Genomic DNA, 16,970 nt, shown 5'->3' on the forward strand with positions numbered 1-16,970 from the left:
AGTCTAAAAACGTAGGGGTATTGCTAACCAAAATCGTGAGGTATATGTCCAAATCACGCAAGAATGTACCTGAATATGGTGTTTGGAGTGCAAAGAGCGGCTCTATTTTTCTTTCAATGATAACACCTCCATTCAGAATAAGCTCTTCAATATAATTTCTACTTAGGTGGAGAAGGCTCTTCATAGTCTAAGTATTGTCTTGGCAATGAGAATTATAATTATTTGAGAAAGGGACTAACGATTGGCTATTGTTAGAAATTATTGATCATCACGTTCCCTTTTTCCCTTTTTCATAATCTACTTTTTGATGCGTTTATATCCTTGTCTTGGGTGTTTTAATTTTATTAGTTAGCTATTTATAAGAAAAAGTCAGTTGGCAATGTAAGATCACCAAGGCCTTATTTTGGAGAGAAATTCGGATCACACCAACCTCCTCTTCTCAATGTGCAACCATAAACATATTAATTTAATTATATGGAATGCTAATATCCAAGACCTCATAGAGACGTTATCATTTTCCACCATATTTACTTTCCAATAATATTGCTACCCATTTTATCTTTTAAGGAAAAAAGACAAGGGTATGTTGGTCTTTTACATAATACATGCTAAGAATATTTTAGTTTTTGAATTTTTTTTTGATAAATATAAAATTATATAAATGGAAAGATGAAAAGGAGGCTGAGGTAGCTTCCAAACAACAAAAAAACAAAACAACAAGGAAAATAGAAAGAAAGCAAAAATACATGCCCTGCGTGGGGCTAAGAGTCACAAATGCTATCCTAATCAAACACATTGTCTTGGAAACACACTCCCTCAAAGTTTATACTTAGCTTTGACCAAAGGAAGAGGAAGCCCAAAACCTCTAAGGTCACTGTGTGAGGCGAGCTCTCCTTGTTATAGAATACCCTGTTGTTGCGTTCTTTCCAAAGACCCCAAGCAATTGCGAACGGAAGGATAGCCCAGAGAAGCCTCTTTCTAGATTCGAAGATATTTACATTCTTCAGAAGCGCCAAAAAAGATAACGGAAGTACCAGATGTACCCGAAAACGAGACAGGAAAAACATCCAAATAACTCGAGAAAAATGACAATGAATAAGTATGTGATTAATAGACTCCCCATCCCTAGAACAAAGAAAACAAAAATTTGGGGTAACCCATCCTCGATAGATCAAATTGTCCAAGGTGAGGATTCTACTCAAAGAGGCAAGTCAAAGAAAGAAAGACACCTTTGACGGAACATGAACGGACCAAACAATAGATGGAAAGAAAGACACCTCACCCATGATGAGTGTCTCCAAATACTCAATTATACGCACATTTTTTGGATATTTATCTTGATTTTTGTACCTATTTATCTATATTAAGATAATAATCATGATAAGCCTCAAACCACCACGTTGCATGTTAATTAGGCTTAATTATATATAAATAAATTCATTTACTAAATAAATCTAATTATGTGTGTTTCTTGTGCAAAAATCAACAATTTGGAATCAAAATCTCAAGGCAAAAGCATTTGGGCCCACTTTGGAATGCCCTAATCCTTTGGAATGCCCTAATCCTTAACTCATATTCTCCTCTTTTATCTTTTTGTGCAAAGAAAAGTGGAGGCTACTTTTAGACTCTTCTACACACATTTTTCTCTATAAATAGAGCTTCCATTTCTAGAGAAAGGGTCCCATCTTGGTTCTCTTATCCAAGACTCCTTTAATCTAAGGCTCTTTGCCTATTCTCTTATTTTTTGTATTTTCATTTTCTAGTTATTTTCTTTTAGCTAATTAGTCTTGTAAGAAGTAGAAGAAGAAGAAGTTGTAATTTTCTCCATGAAATGAAGAAAAGTTCTTTCATCTCTTATCTTCCATCTCTTGCAATGACATTAGGTTAAGTTCCCCTCCATTGGAGAGTAGAAAAGCCTAGAGCAAGTTCTTGTGTTATTTTTAATTTCATGCCTTTCTTTTATTTAAAATGCTTATGAATTCTCTTTAAGTTTCTTGCACCTTTTATTCTTAATATAGATACTTTATGCTAAGATTAGATCAAGATAAAGTATACTTAAACTAGATAATTGGTAGTAGGAAGTTTTCAAAGAATTCTACTTTGTTTATGTTCCTTTATTTCATTTCATTTGTAAAACTTTCCGATCTAAGGAGCTAACACCAAGCCCTTACGATTGAGGTATAAAAAGGCTTGAAACTAAGAATTGCTCATCAACATGTTCTAGGTAGATCCACCTCCAATGGTGTTTTAATTTCATAAGTTTACTTGCTTTTAATTTTATTTACTTTAGTTTTTTTTCTAGTAATTTTACATTTTCTTATAAGTTCAAAAATACACAGAAAAATAGTTTTAATTCCTTTTAGTTAATTTTAATTTTATTTTCTTAGCTTAACTCTATTCCTCCTTTCTCTTGGGTTCGATCTCCTACTTGCCCCACAAGTAAGGTAAAAATAAGATTATTATTAACTCCGGTGAGAAGAACAACGATAGTCTCATCAACCCGTTGGTATCAAGCAATGATAGAATGACTTGACAGAGAACTTCTTGTCCTTAGCCTTGAACCATTCCCTTCTATCCTGCTTTTTCTCTTTTGATTGAATCGAATTGAGGAGATCCAGAAGAGATGTAACCTCTGTCAATTCCCAATCATTGAAGTTTCTCCTAAATCCCAGATCCCAAGAGTCTTTGTGCCCGTCTCGAATCAGACATTGCCTTACTGAGTTATTTTTTTTCAACGAGCAAGCGTACAAGGATGGGAATTGAGCAGATAGAGGAGAAGTTCCACACCAAACATCCTCCCAAAATCTGAATTTAAATACCTTATTTTTAGTAAATGATAATAAATTCACAAATTCTAAAGGTATTTATTATGTAAACAAGCATTTATTGTATAAAAGACCAATATACCCTTGTCTTCTTTACTAATAGATAAAATGAGTAAATGTATTATTGAAAAGTGAATGTGTTGGAGAATGCTAATGTCTTCATGAGGTTTTCGACGTTTAGCATTCCCCTTCAATTAAATGGTACAAAGACAATATTGCCCCTACCCAGTGCACTCACCATTTAGAGTTGATTTTTTTGTACCAAAAGTTTATGTTGATTGAAGCTCACTGAAGATTAATTCGATTTGAATCCCATAGAAAACCCTAGCTTGTAGATCTATTTCTTGCTTTATAGGTTAACATTTTACTAAAAAAAGTACTCCCAAATCCCTAACAAAGTTCATCTCTACTGAAACTCATTGATAGAAATTTTTTTGAAAGAGTACATTCTTGACAAGTTTCATCATTGTAATATGTCGGTTGATAACAATCAAGAAAGACTGTCTTTCATAAACAAAAGGAGAATATACATGTTCTTATTTGATTTTTCATTTTTCATTTTTAGGATCAATAAAGAATTCATTTATGGAAAGAAGCTATGAAATCCCCCAAAAATAATTAAAACAAAACAAAATATTTAGTTTTGGACCCGAATGAAGGCATATAATATTTTAGGGCCAAATCCAAGTCTTTAATATCAAAATCAAATGAATTTTTGGCATGTTTTTTAAATTTAATTCTTGGTGACATGAGTGTGTGAATATTTAGAATTTTTAGAGAAATTTGTTGAGTTTAAGATGAGTGGATATAAAATAATTTGATAGTTCTTGGAGGGGATTATATATGTAGGAGTATGTGGGATGAATTTTAAAGAGATTAAAAGATCTCCCAAACTAAGCAATAACATTGAAGAGGAAAACAAAGAGAGAGTGGTCAGAAGTTTCAATTGACTGAAAGACCTCTCTCTCCCCCCCCCCCAATAAATTTTAGCCGTTGGATAACAAATCCTTGATTTACAATTTGAGAAAATAAAAAACCTTTAACTATGTCTCAACGAGAGAAATAGAGAACATGTGTAGTTTGGAAAAGAAGTCTTGGACAAATCAAATAGTTATGAAGTATTTTAAAAACTATTTTTAAAAAAAATATTCTTATCCATGTTTTGAGTTAAAAAATGGTTTGTAAATTTTAAATTTTAATCAATGAACTTATCTGGAATGGGATTTTGATATAAGAGAGAGAAATTATAGAATTGTGAAAATATTCAACAAGTTAGACTTTACTTGTAGAAAGTTGATCGATAGAACCAGGTACATAATTTTTTTTCCTTGATCGGTCGAAGTTTGTTTTGTTATATTTCTTCTCCTTTCTTTTTCTTTGATCTACTTAAGATTGACCAAGATATGTTGCACCTTAGATTGATCCAACCACATTAAAAAGAAAAAAAATGATTAAATCATTTCCTTTTGTTTAACCTTTCTTTTAGTCAAGAATAATTTTGGATGGGTATATCAATCTAGGTCAAATTGATCCACACCAATTTCTAGGGATGTATGGTTTTTCCCTTTTCTTAATGATAGACCTATTTTCAAAAACGATATATGAGGATCCATCATTATTTTTAGTTGTTCTCAAATTAGTTTTAATTCGTCGAGGATTCGTTACTTGACCATTTTCGATGATCCATATTGGTAGATGTTTTTCGTCACATATCCCGATGATGCCAACTAGGATGTATAGAATAGAGTAGTATGCCTCATAACACCTGTCACAAGGTGTCAGTTTGGCAGCTCATCGCTGGTATCATCATGGTACCAACAAGGCGGTGAGGCAAGTATGTCATTGACATATTCAGAATGAGACAAACACAATCAAGGGTAGTTTGTCAAAGTAAGAGGTTGGTGGGCCTTTGTGAGAAAAGTTAAGGATGTTAGAAAAAAGTGATAGGGTTTAGGGATTGATGCTTTACACAACGGAGGTGTCAACAAGACTGATGCCTCCTCCAGTTTTAGTTGATCCCTAGGGAAGTACTATTGTCTCAGGTTGACCTTGGCTGATTGTAGCACCCGCCCCCACCCTTTTGTCGTGCTTGAATCATCTCGAATTGGGGTCTTGCCACAACCCTAGCCCAGATTTCAGTTTATGGGGTTGCTGATACTTAAATTGACAAAGTCACCATTATTTAGGTTCTAGGGGTGTGACCAGACACTTGCCAATTGAGATAACTCAATATGGTTTACATGATCCACATATTTGGATAAGAGATTTGATTGAAATAGGGGAAGGTGTTAGGCACTCCAATTCCATACCCTAAAGGACAGTTGCTTTTATTAATACTTTCAAGGATACATTATAATTTTCTTTGCTTTGCAAATAGTGAGTGGGATTCGATTTGAATGGTGATTTGTACAGGGGAATGTGTGGAATCAAAGTGAACTCGATTGATTGATTTTGAGAGGGAAATTTGATGGAGCAACTTTGGTCGTTTTGTTTTGTCCTTTGAGTGCACAATGCACAAGGAGGTATTCCAAATTACTTTTTTAGAGTAAGAACTAAAACTTGAATGGGAATTTAAGTTTATAATATAAATAAACTATTTATTTACAATTTATACCTATAAGCTCAATGAACAATCGGGCAGTGCTTTGACAATTTGTTTCTTCAAGTCGAGGAATCGGTAGAGCTTTTGCAGTGTTAGGAGAAGTGGGGTCAGTATTAGATAGGAATCAGGTAGAATTTCGATAGTATTAGGATAAAGTAAGAAATGAATTGGCTAAATTAGGTAGGGTTTTGGTAGGATAGAGAAACAAATGTGAAATGGTTCATTCGATTTGGGCAAGGATTTAGTTATGTAGGTGATAGGGGATGGTTTTTATGGAGATCGAGATGAAGTGGATATGGTTTCAGGCTTGTCGAGTTGGGTCGACGGGTGAATTGTCACTCTAATGAAGTATTGTCACTTTCTACTAGAAAAGACTGGTGCGCAATTTTGGGGTGTCTACAACTGGCCATCTTTGCGAGAATTGCTTGTAGCAAATCACAAAGATTTGCAATAGCCCAAAATTGTGCACTTTCAACCTTTCTTTGATCGCGATTGATGGGCTTCCGCATTGAATCGTTTAGTTTTGTGGGATAAAAGTAGTTAAACCCCGAGCTTCGACATTCTCTTGGATTTCAGTCATCCAATTACTAAGTTCCTGAGGGGCTACGAACCTTGAGACCGACATCAACGCATGGTTCTTGCTTGTTTTAAGCTCTCAAGGGGTTGCCAACCTAGAGATTGGCACTTAGATCAAGTTGCGATGGGGTGCGATGCTTTGCGATAGCTTCCTCAAGTTTGATATTTGATTGACTTTTCTTTAAAGAGCTAGTACCTTGAAGAGTTTTGAAAGTCAAGATCTATTGAACTGAAATTGGTTCTCATGACTGAGCTTATTTACTGATGCGTATGATTGATTTGTCGAGATATCTTTTATCATGTCAAAATTTGCTTGTCTTTCACGCTATTGGCGTTATAAATATATATTTTTGAAAATTAAATATATGTACAAACTGAAACGAAAGGTTTGAAATTGAGTGAGTGGTACATACCTTTGTGACTTACCCTTGCCAAATGATTTGATTGATGTTGGAGTACCAACAAGGATTAGTACTTGGGGGCACGTGGTGTCTCAACAAGAAAGTATAAATGTTGTCATGTTGTTTTGGGTGACTGCAGTAAGTAGGAAAACATTTCTACTTTCGTGCATCATCAATCTGGTTGTCTTAGTAGGAAATCTTTTTCGTATGTCATCGATTATTTTCGTCTCGGTCGGAATGGCATTTGTGAGTCGTAGACTGCTTTGTTGTTTCAATATAATAGTCTTCTACGTTATTGACTGGGCTTTTATATCAATAGAATAATGCAAATAATCAAGTAACCAACCTTGTATATCATTATAATGTTTATGGCTTAGCAAAATGGCACAGTAATTCTATCATCCATACACTGGGTATCATTGAATGGAGATAGGTGTGTGTACCTTTGGGTTAGAAGCGTTTCATCAGACTTCTTTTGATATCTCATGGTGGTGCATGAGAAGTAGTTTTTGGTAATCTTAATGGTACAAGAATTTCCCATTAAAGTTGTCCCTCATCTTGAGCTTTGTAAGATTTGAAAGTAGATCTATCGAATGACACATGTGTCGCACTTGAGTCAATCTACCAATGTTCTTTCGTTTCAACCATATTTACTTCAGACACAACGGCAATCACCATATCTCTTACCATGTTGGATTTGATTTTTGATTTATTTCTTTGACATTTTTTATAATCTCTTACAAAATGTCATTTTTTCCCACATACATAACAGTCGCCTTTATTTTTTTAACTGACTATGACTAATTTTTTTGATAAATTTCTTGAATGGATTTCTATTGGTAAAAGGCTTGTTGTCTTTTCTTTTTTCTTGAATTACAGATTCAACGATATGAGCCATAATAGATTTGGGCGATCATCATTTTTATCTTTGATCTTATTTTCTTCTTCCATTTTTAAAATTTTGAAAATCTTTTCCAGAGTTTGCAAATTCTTATTGTGAGATAAAGTTTTTCTATAGTCCTTCCAACTGGGTGGTAATTTGAAGATAATTACACTCATTTGGAAACTTTCAAGAAGTTTAATATTTTCTTTCTCCATCTCAGTAATAATAAATTGCAACTCTTGAACTTGTTCAAGAATATATTTATTTTCTATCATTCTAAAATCGAAGTATTTAGAAATTAAAAAAGTTTTTGTACCCGCATCTTCAGTTAAATACTTCTTTTCTAGTGAGTCCCATAATTTTTTGGCAGTTGTGCACTGGCAAAATGAGTTGAACAATCAGTCAGTTATCGTATTGAGTACATGGTCCTAACAATCCAGATCATCATCTTACCATTTTCGTTGAGTGTCGATTTGTTCAGAAGTTGCATCCGTTGAAATAGTTGGACATGCTGTTGTAAAGATATACGCGACCTTAAATTGACGGAGCCTAAAGAATACTTTTTGTTGCTATTGTTTGAAATTCAATCCATCAAAATGATCAAGTTTCACAAGGTCTTGATTCATAAACTTGATGCTTTGTGCCATTAAAGCAATATTTTGTTGTCTATAAATTGTTAGAAAAATAGAATTTGAAAATAAAGAAGAAAATTGCTCTGAGGCACATAGTAATATATGTTGTCTTATAGAAAATAGACGCCCCCATTCTGATTGAACACGAAGATGCATATGGGTTGTTAACGAACTTGTCTTCAGGATACAACAGAGCATAGTTTTATCACAATTGTATATTTTATCATAATTTGTACTATTTTGAGAAAATCTGTCACACAGAATCTCGGATACAAAAATACCGTTTTTGTAGAAAGTTAGAATTAGTCTCTATAAATAGAAAAAAATTTCAAAAGTCATATCTATTCGTAAATGGATTAAGAAACTCAATAGGTATGAAACTCATTGGAATCACTAGGCACCTATTCGGATCAGAGAGTCTGTTAGGCACCCTGTGAGCCTCTTCAATACCTTTGTGGTAGGTTTTGGAGCCTCTCCAAATTTGGACGCCCTCCTTTTAATTTCCTTGTCTCTCTTTTTCTTATATATATATATAAAATAAAAAGGAACTATTAAAATTTTCATATAGCTAAAAATCATTAGGAGTTCTCAAGGAGAGTCTTTGGAATGAAGAAAGAGTTGAGAACATGTTCTTATTTATAGGTTTAAAAATCATTTCAAAAAATTTAGAAAGCAATGTGAGATTTACAAATTATTTAAAAAAAGAGCCAAAAAATACTTTTACAATCTTCAATCCATGTGAAAAGATATCAACCAATATAAATGATCTAAATGAAAAATACTTATTTTTTTTACTTTAACAATAAAGTACACCAATCATAAAGTAACTTTCAAATATCATTTCAAAACAAACTAAATTAATTTTATTTGAATCAATTATAAATAAATATTGATCAACATTTATTTTAACAATTGCATTTGAGGTTAGTTGGATAAGGCGATTAGGAGATCAATCATGCACATGCAACGACATTTCACACTTGGCAACTTCTAAATGCTCCCAAATTTCTTGGTACATCTCATTCAAAAATTATCTTGAGCAATAATTGAGAAACACAATTGAAAAAGAAAGTACAAAAAAAAAAAAAAAAAAATGAAACCCATTTATTATAATGCAAAATTATTGTGTCCATAATTTATGCTCAATAATAGAGAGATGGGGTCAGATTCTTTGCTTATAAATACTCAACTTATTGATCCTCTTTTTCTCACAAACCAAACTTAAGAAGGATCTCTCTCTCTCTCTCTCTCCCACGCAAAATATGGCAACTTGCCTTGTCTCTAACGAGTCAACGTAAGTTGTAAATTTTCTTTCGTTTTCTACAATAAATCTTTCATTATTCTCCTTGCATTTTATTTTTGATCCCTTTTTATATGTTTCCTTCGGATTTTCTTTTAATATTTTTCTTATGTTCTCTTAGTTTCCTATTTATTCTTATATATTTTTCTTTTGGTGAATCTCGATGCTTGCTATCAATCGTGTTTCAGTTGATGTTTTCTACCAATGTGGGAAAGAATTATGGTATCTTATGCCATGGTTTTAAGAATCAAATTTTAGGATCGAATCTGTTCCGATCAAATCTGGTTTGATTCAGGAGATCCTATCAGATTATCCTTGTGCATCGATTCAAACTGATTTTGACATCACTTTAAAATATATTTAAAAATTATTAACTTTTATTTTAATTAAATAGAAGGTGGCATGTGCAAAGATACATTGAACATAAGGGCTTATTTGTAATTTATATTATTAATTAAAGGGCTGACTAGTTGCACACCACCCACTACCAATTGCACTCCATTACTTAAAAAATTTTCTTTCCACTCCATTTGGATGATTGCACTCAAAATAAAAATAAAAATATTGCACTCCTTTGTTTTTAGTTTTTTTTGTTTTTCTTCAATCATATGCTCAAATAAATTATTTTTGGTTCAATAATTTTTGTAAGAAGTAATTGATCCTATTACAAGCGTCTTTACAATTTACAAGAGCAGAGAAGACGAAATCACAAGAAGGTGAATAAGCTTAAATCCTAACATTATCGATAATGAAGTGCAATTAGTAGGTTAAAATACCAATGTTATTTTTCAAGGCTGGTGTGCAACTTGTCGGTCCCTTAATTAAAGGTTTTTTTTTTGTTAAAGATTATAGTAAAAATAATATTTTTGTAATTTTGAAAACTAACCAAGGTAATTATGGGAACATGAAATTGCAATTTTCTTTCTTTTGACCAAAATGTCCTTGATCATATTAAGTAATGGCTGCATTTGTGAGATCTAAATTTTTGTGTCGAACCACTTCTACACTCCACCTTCTCTCATTTTAATAATAAAGAAGTGGGATTAATATATCTTAAAACCACACAATCTTATTTTGTATATTAATAGAATTATTAGAAATCTTAAAAATATTTATATAAAAAGAATTTTTCCAACTTATGGATGAGAGATCTCTAAATTAGCATGACTACACATTTCAAAATATGCACCAAATCATGCTTTTTAACTATTGTGGTTATTATTATTATTATTTTTTTAAATTATAAAATGTTGGGACAGTATTGATATTTCACCAAATTAATATTAGATGCAGTTACTGTATTTACCAATGATCGGGGACATTTTGGTCAAAAGCAAGAAAATTGCAATCAATCGATAAAAACCTTAAATATATATGTTTATCGTTTTTCACTTTATGTAAAAGTCTTTAAAAAAAAGTTTTTAACTTGATATTTGATAACTATTTAAAAAATCGTGGTAGATTTTTTATTTAATTAAGATTTAAGAAATTTTTTATTTGTAGATATTTAAAGATTTAAAAAAATTAAAACATATTTGAATAAATTTACCCATTTTATTTATTAATATTATGGCTAGAATTTTAGTTTTAGTAGTAATAAAATTCAATACAAGTTTAAAATGATTGATTTCCAAATTTATGGTCAAGGCTGTCATTGTCTATAAAGGAACACACACACACACACACAACTTGTCCCTTCGTTACGTTTAATGTTTGAATATAACATTTTATCCAATTATATACTAAGAGTAATATTCTAAGAAATGCTAGAGTAGTTCTTACCATCTTTATATTTAAATTAATTGATCTCCTCCAAAATTCAAATTTATTTACTGATTATTCGTCCGATTCCGTCTATCAGAATCAATAACCCAATGGTTGCAATAGCGAACAGCGTCACAGAGGGCTTCGCTGAAGTCCCGTATGATACTGCAGAGATTGTCGTAGTCCGTCATGGGGAGACAACATGGAATGCTTCAGGAAGAATTCAGGTAATTATGTGAGAGTTAAATAGCAAAATAAAAATCTTATTATCCACCCTTTGTAATATTTTAAATAAGACGTAAATGGTAATAAAATTAAAAAAAGATAAAAGAAAGCCAGTTTAGATAAAAATTCAAGGGATCACGTGCGGAGTGCGTCGATGATGATGTACTATAAAATGAGATGTCCCGATCAAAATTGAATGGCTGTCAATAGGGGTGAATTTACAATGGGAGAACTTGCCCACTACAAGAATTTTCAAAGCTTATGGATTAATGAGCTATTGCGACAGATAAAAAAAATCCCTCGCTATTATCCTCACAAAATTTTTTCTACTCTTAGTTACCACCACATGGGCAAAATCCTGGCTCTCCATTGCTTGTCAAGTTCAATACTATCATTTAATATTAGAAGTTCACTAAAAATTAGAACTTTTTAACCTGGATGGGTTGGCCCAATGGCAATTTCAGACCAATAAGTAGTTAATGCCTATAGGTAGTGAATTCGATATCTTGTATGAGCATTAATTTCTCAAAGGTCACTTGTGAGAGTGCACCCTCACTTACCTAGTGCATGTGATGTGCTCGTGTTGCACGTGCCCCAGGACTAATCCTTGGATGAGACCATGGTTTGTGAACTGGGTAAAGCCGAGATACGAGAGCCCGACTGTCTACAGGCCTAGGGATTCCCAGTTATAAAAAAAAAAAAAAAAAAAGAGTATTTGCAGCATTATTTCTAATTTATAAAATTTTATTTTGTAGGGAAACTTGGAATCAGAGTTGAACGAGATTGGATGGAAGCAAGCAGCTGCAGTTAGTATCTATACTCAGATATTAAATTTATTGTCATATGGAATTCAACATTAAATCCACCATTCTTATTTAAATTTAAATGAAAATAAAAATAAGAAATATTCGAAAATCTCAATTATAATCCTGGATTTCTTGTATTTACAATATGTCATATAGCCGATTTTTCTATTTGAAAACTTTTTAATAATAACAATAATATTACTTAAATATAAGTCATAATTTTATATATCATAGTGTTTTAATTTCATAAATATTGAAAATAAACTATTTTTATGGATTTAGTCTCGCTAATTATCTAGTAGAAATCTTAATAATCAGAGAAGCGTTGTCATACTACAGATAGCAGAGAGGTTGGGGAAAGAATTGAAGCCAACTGCTGTGTACTCATCGGACCTCAGTCGTGCCAAAAACACTGCGGATATGATTGCCAAGAAGTGCCACATCCCCGAGGTACATTTTTTGTTAATTTATCAATCAATTAATTTGGCCAGATTGATGTTCATTGATTAGAGAATTTTAGTTTATTTTGATTTGTTTAATTATGAACCAATTTCACCTTAGGCGTAGATCATATAATATTTTATTTGTAATTGAAATAACATAAAAGGTACACTGTTATTATTAGTAAAGATTCTTGTTCATGTAAATCAACTTTAAAATTCTTTTTACTTAAAAGTTATTTTAATTTTTCCTCACTTTTAAGAAAATATTTTAATTGCAAAAAATGAAAAATTACCGATTTTGAAATTAAAATAAACAGTGCACTTTTGATTTTTTTCAATTTTCAGCATATTTTGGTAAATCACCATATGAATAATGTATTTAAGAATAAAAAATAACAAAAACGTAAGAACATTAATTTTCTGCAGAAACTCTCGTACTATGCTTATGAGTCAATTCAAATTGATGAGCTCCAGGTTAACACGATCAATTGAGATGATTCGAACAATATTTTTAAAATCTTGGTTGTGTTAATAGGGATTTTTTTTTGGATTAATTATTAAAATATTTATCATCTAAATAAAATTATGATCCTTTTACAAATCATCTTCTAATATATCTTAGTTGATAATTTTTTTAATTATAATCATTTAGATGACTCATAAGCATCTAGAACTTATTGTGCCCGCTTGCCCAACAGAATACAAGGCATTTACACAACAGATCTTAATTAGCTGAGTTTCATCAAGGTCTGAAACTCTGTTAAATACCAAAATTAGCAATAAATTTCGAAGATATACCTAGTGCAACTGTGTATAAGCACATAAATAACTCTTAAATTTAATTAACATAATTTGTTTCCAGGTTATTATAGTGCCAGAGGTGAGAGAGAGACACGTGGGAAGCTTACAAGGTTTATTCTGGAGTGAGATTGAAGAGAAGGTGCCTGAGGCTTACCATGCATTTTTCTCTACACAAGATGACCTCGAGATTCCCGTAAGATTTATATATTTTTATTTAGTTGAATAATTCTTTTTGCAAATTCATGGTTGAACTTGAAGGAATATCGCTCCAATCCATTAGATTCCAGCTAAATTATCTTAATCCGTTGAAAACATTGATATATACTACAACCTGAATTAATTCAAAATCCACTTGTACAAACTAATTACTAAGAATATTATTTAAAGAGTTTAAATTATTTTTCTTTGAATATTTAGGGTGGGGGAGAGAGTTTTAATCAACTTTGTGAGAGGTCTGTAGCTGCCCTCGAAGAAATTGCATCTAGACACAAAGGTATGATTTTTGTCTCCATATATTGTCTTTTAAGGGCCCGTGTGAATACAAGTGCCAGAAGTACTTAAAACATAAGTACTCTCAAAAATATTTTTGAAGTACTGTGAGAGAGAGAGAGAGAGAGAGAGAGAGAGAGAGAGAGAGAGAGAGAGTAATTGTTGATCGTCAACTCAAGTAAAGTTATCTTTGTCCAATAATTGTTAAGGACACTGCATTCAATATTATGATGATATGGCAGTGCACAGTTGGTTTTTTTAACTTGTATCAGAGAAGGAAAGTTGATTTTTGAACTTGTATCAGTGAAAATTGCTTTTTTTCCTCGAGATATAAGTTAAAAAATCAACAATTCACTGCTACATTAGTGCAGTGTTGAACACAGTGTCCAACAAAGGCAGTCCATCAATGGCCTCTATGAATTAATCATCGTATATGTTTAATTAAGGGTAAAGTGGTTTATTAATAAACAAATTTTGCATCAGTAAAAAGGTCTTTGTAATAGTAATTGTTGATTGGCAACTCAAGCAAAGCTACCTTTGTCCAAGAATTGATTGATGACACCAAAATGTCTTCTATGTATTAGAATAATTGTTGATTGACAACTCAAGTAAAGCCATTTCCGTGGAAGAATTGGTTACCATTAATGACACGAAAATGTCTTCTATGAATTAATTACAATATAAGTTTAATTAAGGGTGAAGTGGCTTATTAATAAACTAAATTTGCGTAAGTGATAACGCATTTGTGCTAATTCGATTATCTCGTGATACAGTTTGTACAGCTTTTTTTATTTTTATTTTTTATTTTTAAATCATCGGCAAGGGCTCCCCTACCTTTTTTTAATTTTAAATTACTCACGGGAGTAACTTAAGTGTTGGATTCCAAAAAATTCATACCATATCCTTGGGCTAAACTACTAGTTTTGATTTTTCTCCACAATTCCTAATGGTATTGACTATTGAGTCCTAAAAATATAATATGGGAGAATTTCTAAAATCAAATGATTTATTCATTCATTTTTCAAACAAATCTCTCCATCCAATATTTGGTGTGATACTTGGAAAACTCTGATGAGAAACTTTAGAAGGTTTAACATAACATTTTGGGGTTGGCTTCTAGCAAAACCCATGATTTGATTTGCAACATTTTTAATATTTTAGACTACTAACTAACAATTTTAATTAGGGTCTTTTGCTCTCTCTTTCTCTCCTTATATTTACTCCAAAAACGCCATTCTTCTTCTTCTTCTTATTCTTATTATTATTATTATTATTATTATCCTCAATAGGTATTAGAATTCCATTTTTCACAGGTGAAAGAGTCATAGTGGTCACACACGGAGGTGTACTGAGAGCGATTTACATGTCAGTAACTTGTGAGCCTTCAGCTGGGAAGATAATGAACGGATCAGTCAATGTTCTCCATCTCTCAGAGAAGAAGTGGTTGTTCAAGTCATGGAGTGATGTGAGTCACCTCAACGAAGTAGGATTCCTTCAGCGTGGATTCAATGGAGACTCTTTCCAACACTAATATAAGAGAGAGAAGAAGATGAAGAAGAAAAATTCATGAGGCCTCAGAAATATTATTAGTTGTTATTAATCAAATAATGGCTGTTGTCTTGGTGATGGTTATGTCTTGTTTTTATATATATATATTATATTGGGTATGTGTCTATATAATTTTATGTATTTAAGCTTGTAATATAGCATGATCATGGTACTTGTTTATGCATCCACATGGATTGTCTCATTTTTACATTGAATTATTGATGTTCTTTTGGTCCTACTATTATAAATGGAAATAAGAAGAGTTGATGAATCAGGTTTTGTTTGTTAATTTTTTATTCTTTCTTAAACATTAAGCTTTCCATAGCCCATGAGAAATCTTTATCGCCTAAAGCATTTACAAGGAGCTTTGAATCTGACTTGATCATGATATTCTTTTCCTCAAGATCAATCAATTTTAACCCTTCAAGAAAATGTCTGAACTCGGCTAAGTTATTAGCAAGAAGGACAACCAATAAAGATACTATACACTCTGATAATTCTTGCTTAGTGATCATCTCTAATAATGTACCCCACACCAACTGGACCTGGATTACCCAAGCTATACCCATCAAATTCAATGTTTAACTTGACAGGATTGTTCCAGCTGACCAAATTCATCCTCCTAATTGTAGAAACCTTGGAATTTAGCACTGCACGCAAGCTCATGGATTTGCTAGATTGCTTTCGAAGAAACTAACTTAGGCGTCCAACAATAGCCCTTGAAGATGGTGTGGTTTCAGAAAATTGAACTGAATGGCACCAAGAATTCGAAAAGGAAATTGTGCCTCTCCTAGGAACACTTACACAATAAAAATTGTAGCAAGTTCCCATACAGATTGAGAAAAAATACATACAACTGAAAAAAGAAGAAGATTAGGAATGTTCTCTTCATCTTTAACATAGAGAAATAATTCCCCCAGTGTGCCATATTATGATTCATGAGCCAAATTGATTCACCCCCTTCTATCGCATACATAGAGTGTCTTAAAAGAAAAGGAAATATTTGCATCATTGAGATCCAAATTTGGAACCAACCATTTGGAAGAGGAGCTTTCCATAAACTCCTATTTGCCAAATATTTAACCTTAAGAAATTCAGTCCAGAGATAGGTTTTGATAGAAGTTTCCAACACACTTCCATTATACTTGTTTATGGATATCAGAATTTCGACGAATGCCCAACCCTCCTTCTTCTTTAGGCCTTGCAACTTTTTCCCATCTCAATAGGTGTTTATTAGCATACATTCCTTCACCCAAAAAGAAATTTGCAAAATTTCTTTCCAACACATCTACTACTGATATAGGAAGAGTAAAGATGGATAGCAAGTAGATCGGTATGGAGGAATGAATGTGGAGTGTATGATGACCCCCTTCATAGAGGAGCTTAGATTTCCAACCCTTAATTTTCCTATGAATCTTTGCCACCAAAATAAGCTCAACTCTCTTTGGACAATCTTCCTGAGAACAATGGGATGCCCAGCTTTTCTTCATTGAAATCAAACACATTATGAACTGTATGAATCCTTCTAGATGAGATATCTTTAGGAAAAAAAAAAAAGGAATAATTTTCCATGTTGATCTTCTACCTCGAGGTCACTTCATAATCATTCAAGAGAGTCTTAAAATTATATAATGATTCGTTCAAGGCTTTAGTGAAGACAACACAAACACATTTA

General features: G+C 32.3%; 1 protein-coding gene across 1 annotated transcript; it reads left to right on the forward strand.

Annotated features, from left to right (window-relative positions):
- Window positions 1-9,076: 9,076 nt before the first annotated feature.
- Window positions 9,077-15,569, forward strand: LOC147400460 (Phosphoglycerate mutase family protein). The gene is made up of 7 exons (XM_086446152.1): window positions 9,077-9,213; window positions 11,081-11,210; window positions 11,964-12,014; window positions 12,354-12,464; window positions 13,320-13,451; window positions 13,676-13,751; window positions 15,061-15,569. The coding sequence occupies exons 1-7, from the start codon at window positions 9,182-9,184 to the stop codon at window positions 15,276-15,278; spliced, it is 750 nt and encodes a 249-aa protein (XP_086302278.1). The 5' UTR covers window positions 9,077-9,181; the 3' UTR covers window positions 15,279-15,569.
- The last annotated feature ends 1,401 nt before the right edge of the window (window positions 15,570-16,970 follow it).

Source organism: Akebia trifoliata, chromosome 6, assembly GCF_017979445.1.
Source record: "Akebia trifoliata isolate Shusen 1 chromosome 6, ASM1797944v1, whole genome shotgun sequence".
In the NCBI taxonomy this organism is placed as follows: domain Eukaryota; kingdom Viridiplantae; phylum Streptophyta; class Magnoliopsida; order Ranunculales; family Lardizabalaceae; genus Akebia; species Akebia trifoliata.

Excerpts from the sequence above, each read along its gene's own strand:
- LOC147400460 (XM_086446152.1), top strand. The coding sequence starts at position 9,182 with ATGGCAACTTGCCTTGTCTCTAACGAGTCAAC. Across the intron at positions 9,214-11,080 it reads CTTGTCTCTAACGAGTCAAC|AATCAATAACCCAATGGTTG; the intron begins GTAAGTTGTAAA and ends TCCGTCTATCAG. Across the intron at positions 12,465-13,319 it reads AGAAGTGCCACATCCCCGAG|GTTATTATAGTGCCAGAGGT; the intron begins GTACATTTTTTG and ends ATTTGTTTCCAG.